At 36.4% G+C, this 6,070-nt stretch overlaps 1 protein-coding gene across 1 annotated transcript; it reads left to right on the top strand.

The window, feature by feature from the left end:
* Positions 1-3,637: 3,637 nt before the first annotated feature.
* On the top strand, positions 3,638-3,982 carry LOC122732764 (60S acidic ribosomal protein P1-like). Its single transcript, XM_043973140.1, has one exon. It carries the CDS (start codon positions 3,638-3,640, stop codon positions 3,980-3,982), a length of 345 nt encoding a protein of 114 aa, XP_043829075.1.
* Positions 3,983-6,070: the final 2,088 nt, after the last annotated feature.

The following is a 6,070-nucleotide window of genomic DNA, read 5'->3' as shown; positions in this document are numbered from 1 at the left end:
TACCATAGTCTCCACTGGACACAGAAGAGGAAATTTCCCTAAATTCCTCTGCATGTCAAAAGAATTCAAACACCCTCCAGAGACAATATTGAAATTTAGTCAGTTCATTGAGTCTCCTGTGGATAAGGCACTGAAGAATAGATTTACATAAACAAGAAATTCAAATTTGTGACCAGTTAGAATTCTGATGACTCTAAATATTTGAGAGGAGACCAAGCCAGGAAGGCCATGGAATCCTAAAGGGAGATTTTAGGATGGCTTCCTTTAATGAGAAGTTTCCAAGAGAGGCAAGTGAACCAGAACCTAGATGCTTCTGTAATTCTCTCCATTCTTTTCCTTAGAGTGAAATGATTAAGAGGAAAGAATGAAGTAGAATTAGCAGGTAAATGTCCATGACACAATATTGACTACCTCATATCCCTGTATTTGGCTCTTAGTTTGTATTCCATTTCTGGTTTAAATTTCAGGCTTGTGAAAAACTTTTTTATCAATATTGGAACATGTAAAAATAGCAAGAGTAAAAAGAAAGTTGATTTTCATCTTAACTATGGCAGGAAAAATCAAACTGAATGTCTGAAAATTTTAAGGAACAGAAAAAATTGCAGCTCATAATCATGAATCACCATGTAGTCAATTTAATCAAGAAACTCAGAGGAAAAAAATTTTTTTAAAAAGACTAATCGTCTTAGGATATTATCTCTATATATCATGAACTCAAACAAGCCTACATTTAAGAGGTCAGGATGAAGCTTAGAATATCCTCAAGGCTGTAGGTTTTTTTTAAAAAGGAGAGAAATTTGTTGGATTTAATCTATTTGACAGATGACCTGGGAGAGGTTTCTTTTTGAGCTTACATTAGTCCTGGATCCTGATTTTACATACTATTTAATTCAATATAGCCTAGCCTTATTGTAAGCAGGTGTTAAGGAGGCTTGGGGCAGTTTTGTTGTGTGTGTTTTTGTGCCACAAATTCTAACTTTGATTTCTGAAAGGTCATAAAAATCTTTTCCCCCAATTCCTTTCCTTATCTTCCAAAATGTCTTATATAAATTGGTCTAATACAATTCCAAAGGACTCATAATGGAAAATGTTCTCCACATCCAGAAAAAAGAGCTGTGAAAATTGAACCATACTATTTTTACTTTTTTGTGGGTTTTTTTCTTTTTTGAGGTTTTCCCCTTTTGTTAGGATTCTTCTTTTACAACATAACTAATGTGGACATATGTTTAATGTGATTGTACATGTATAACCTATATCAGATTGCTTGCTGTCTTAGGGAGGGACAGGAGAGAGGGAGAACAGTTTGAAACTCTAAATCTTATAAAAGTGAATGTTGAAAAGTATCTATATATGTAAGTGGAAAAAATAAAATACTATTAAAAATAAATAAACTGATGAATAAGTGAATAAATGAATGAATGAATAGATGATGAATGGATAGATGGATAGATAAACAAATAAATGAATGAATGAATAAGTAAATGAAGGAATGAATGCTTGCATAGATAGATAGATAGATAGATAGATAGATAGATAGATAGATAGATAGATAGATAGATAGATAGATAGATAATAAAGAGAAAGTAAATGAATGGATTGGTCTAATAATAGAAAATAGGAATAAGTGGATTTTGTATTGGACATTGAGTTGGTTGTTCAATTCCTAAAGCTTTCTCCAGAATATTAAATTATTTTTCTATGAAGTCACAAATGCCCAAATTTTATTGCATAGCAAGAGCTTTCGAAGAATGTTGATTCTTGATTCAATATAATCCCAAAAGATTAATGATAAAGCATACTATTTCCCTCGAAGAGAAAGAACTGACATTGACTGTACACAGACTGAAACATGCTATTTTTTCACCCTTTCATTTTTTTCTCTTTTATTCAAGTTTTCTTATACAAAATTACTAATAGTGGTATTTGCACATGGATAACCTATATCTGATTGCTTACTGCCTCAGGGAGGGAGGAGGGAAGGGAGGAAAGGAGGGATAGAATTTGGAACTCAAAACTTTAAATGACAATGTTATTATTTATAAAAAAAAAGAATATTGATTCCTCTTTTATGTAAATATCAGGGGAAAGCATCTCATAAGAGCATTCACTGACTTACTTAACCTGATGCCTACCAAGTTGCCCTGTACATGGCAGGTACTGAAATGTGAAATTAAAAGGAAAAAAATGAACAAAACACTGCTTCTACATATCAAAAGGTCAATCCAAAAAAACCTTGCAAATTTCTATATCTATGAGAACAAACAAAAGCTATTCTAGCACAGTGGTTTTTAAGGTATTTTTTCAAGTCACAGTAGTCTTATTATGAAAAATATCATACAGATTGTTAAATCTGTCAACAAAGGGTTAAGTATCTGGGCTTCCAGATCCATCCCACCTGGGCCTTAAGATTCCTCTGCCTTTCTTGCCACTCTCCCTCTCCTCTGCCCCTCTTCTTGGTCAACTCCTGTCTCTTCATTACTTCCCCTGGAATCACAGTCAGTGGAGCTTATAGTGTGACTTCAATCTGAATGACAGAAAAAAGACTCCATCTGGAGAGGTGGACTAGGGAATCTGAGAGCCTCTGTACAGGTGGAGGAGACAGAGAATGAGTGAGAGGAAACTAAGAAATAGAAGCATTGCTATAGATAACATTTGAAACATTGTCCTAAATACACATATAAAAAATTTTCTATCAAAATCTAGAGTTAGAAATTGACCAGAATTGGTGTTGAACTCTGATTTGAAGAGAAAGATGGTTTTTTAAAAGCTCATATCAGAAATTTTACAAAGTAGTACAACAGTGTGTCCATGAGTTAATCCCTATTTAACCCTATCTTATACATTTTGGGTGGCTAGACTCTGAACCACAAGACCTGGATTATTGTTCTCAGCTTTTCTCTTTACTAGTTGACCTTGGACAAGTCACTTCCACCTCTCTGAGCCTTAGTTTCTTCTTGTGTAAAAAGCGAATTTCATTTGTTTTGCCTAAATCACCGGATTAGAATTGATAGGACAAAATGCAGATTCCCCTTACATTTAAAGTCCTTCACAATCTGGCTCTAACCTTTCTTTCTAGATTTCTCCCACTACTTCAATTCACAGAGACTCAGCAGTCCAACCAAACAGGCTGATTCACTGTTCTCTGTGGATGACATTCCATCTCCTTCATTGCATACCAAGACTGTGACCTCACCCATAAGCATCTCTAATTCCCTCTAAGGCTTAGATGTCCTTTGGTCTCCAATTTAGCTGCTATCTCCTTCCCTTAAAAATGAACTTCAGATATATTGTATTTACTTATTCGTCTGTGTATTCTTCTTCCAATAGAGTATTAGTTCCTTAGAGGCAGAAATTGTTTTGGTTTTGTCTCTCTATTCTGAGTGCCTTACCCATAACATAGCCACTTAATAAACATTGAGCTGAAGGGAGAAAAGCAGTAATTAAAATCAGGGATATTAATTTGTGATTCAGAATTTTTGTTATAAAGTATTAAGATTTCATGAATGCAGCTTCCTCTTCAGTTGTCTGTAAGGTGCTCGGTTCTTCTTCGGAAGCTAAGGCCACGTTGGGGTGAACCCTCACTTCAGCCGGCGGCTAGCACCACTACAAACAAGTCTCTCCTCATCCATCTCCCGAAATGGCCGTCTCTGAGCTCGCTTGCATCTACTCTGCTCTCATCCTTCACGACGATGAGGTTACGGTCACGGAGGATAAAATTAATGCCCTCAATAAAGCAGCCATAAATTTTGAGCCATTCTGGCCTGGATTATTTGCAAAGGCCCTGAACAATGTAAACATTGCAAGTCTCATATGCAATGTAGGAGTTGGTGGACCTGCCCCAGCAGCTGGTGGTGCTGCCCCTGCTGGAGGTGCTACTCCTGCTAGCACAGCTGCCCCAGCTGAGGAGAAGAAGAAAGAGGAAGCAAAAAAAGAAGAGTCTGAGGAGTCTGATGATGACATGGGCTTTGGTCTGTTTGACTAAATATATATTTTTTTTGAAACATTCAATAAAAAGCTTAACTAAAAAAAAAAAGATTTCATGAATGCCTTCTGTAACATAAGCTATTTCTCTCCTTTACAATTAATGTTTTACTTAAACTATGAAGTTTTATTCTTAGATTCACTTGTTTCTCCATAGCCATTTGTGATAATAAAGTTTTTTCTCTCTCAAATACTATTTGTAAACATAGGTATTTTATGGTGAGTGTAGCCATGTTTCCAAATGAGTCCATATCATAAATTGGCTTCTGTCTTCATTACTAATCATTCTCATTTTTATGTCTATTTTGTTCAATGTATTTTTTAAAACCTCTTATTTCTAGTGCCATAAGGGCTTCTCTTTAATACTTATTGACCAGGCAGTAAATTGTGCTAAAACTGCATGAGGAATAACAAGACTTTTTTGTTTGTTTGGGGTTTTTTTTTGGGGGGGGTGTTGTGTTTTTTAATCATAAAAGTATTTTATTGTTTTCTAGTTACATGTAGAGATAATTTTCAACATTTGCTTTTATTAGATTTCTAGTTCCAAATTTTTCTTCCTCCCTCTCCTGCCCCCTCCCCAAGACAGCAAGCAATCTAATATAGGTTATATATGTACAATCACATGAAACATATTTCTGCATTAGTCATGCTTCAAAAGAAGAATCAAAACAAAAGGGAAAAATCTCAAAAAAGAAAAACAAAATCTGCATCTAGATTCCACAGTTCTTTTTTTCTATATGTGAAGAGCATTTTCCATCCTACATCCTTTGAAATTTTCTTGAACTATTGTATTGCTGAGAAGAGTCAAGTCTATCACAGTTGATCATCAAATAATGTTGATACTGTGTACAATGTTCTCCTGGTTCTGCTCATCTCACTAAGCATCAGGTCATGTGAGTCCTTCCATGTTTCTCTGAAATCAGCCTGCTCATCATTTCTTATAGCACAGTAGTATTCCATTACATTCATATACCACAACTTGTTCAGCTATTCCCCAATTGATAGCCATCCCCTCAATTTCCATTTCCTTACCACCACAAAAAGAGCAGCTATAAATATTCAGTGGCTTTATCTAGAGCTCAATGTCCTTCTAAAATTAATCTGGGCTTATCTGAAGAGCTCAGTGACTTCACTGTGAGGGAGAGTTGAGGAGCAATATAATTTCCAAGATGTGTTACACACCTTTCAATCTCTTTACGATTACTATTGTTAACTGTTTCCCTCCATCCTATTCCTATCTATCTTCTTTCACCCTATCCCTCTTCAAAAGGGATTTGCTTCTGTCTGTCCCCTCCCCCAATCTGGCCTCCCTTCATTTTCCCCTCTATCTTTATACCCTTCCCCTCCTATTTTCCCGCAGGGTTAGATAGATTACTCCACCCAATTGAGTGTATATGTTATTCCCTCCTTGAGCCAATTCTGATGAAATTAAGGTCTTTGAGCCAATTCTGATGAGTGTTAGGCTCATTTACTGCTGAGATTAAATAGATTACTCCACCCAATTGGGTGTGTGTGTTAATCCCTCCTAGAGCCAACTCTGATGAGATTAAGGTCTGTGAGCCTATTCTGATGAGTGTAAAGTTCATTTACTGTTCTGCTCCTCCCTGATCTCTTCCCCCAATCCATAAGCCCTTTCCTGTTTCTTTCATGTGGGATTTCACCTCATGCTACCTCTCCCCTTCCTCCTCCCCCAGTGCATTCCCCTCATCCCTCAATTTTACCCTAAAGATGTCATCATGGGGCAGCTAGGCAACACAGTGGACAAAGCATCCACCCAGGACCCAGGGGGACCTCAGCCAAAACCCAGCCTCAGACATAAGACAGTTACCCACTGCACGATTCCAGGAGGTGATCAGTGGATTCTTTCAATATTTTATTTTACCTTCTTCTTCTAGAATATCAGGGCAATTTTACCTGATCTATTTTCCTGGATCTATTTTCCAGGTCAGCTTTTCAAGAAGATATTTCACATTGCCCTCTATTTTTTCATTCATTTGGATTTCCTTTATTGTGTCTTGGTTTCTCATAAAGGCATTAGCTTCCATTTGCTCAATCCTAATTCTTAGGCAATTATTTTCTTCAGATTGCT

This window comes from Dromiciops gliroides, chromosome 6 (genome assembly GCF_019393635.1).
Source record: "Dromiciops gliroides isolate mDroGli1 chromosome 6, mDroGli1.pri, whole genome shotgun sequence".
NCBI classification, from domain to species: domain Eukaryota; kingdom Metazoa; phylum Chordata; class Mammalia; order Microbiotheria; family Microbiotheriidae; genus Dromiciops; species Dromiciops gliroides.
The sequence above is the reverse complement of the archived record's forward strand: the minus strand, read 5'-3'. Positions and strand labels throughout refer to the sequence as shown.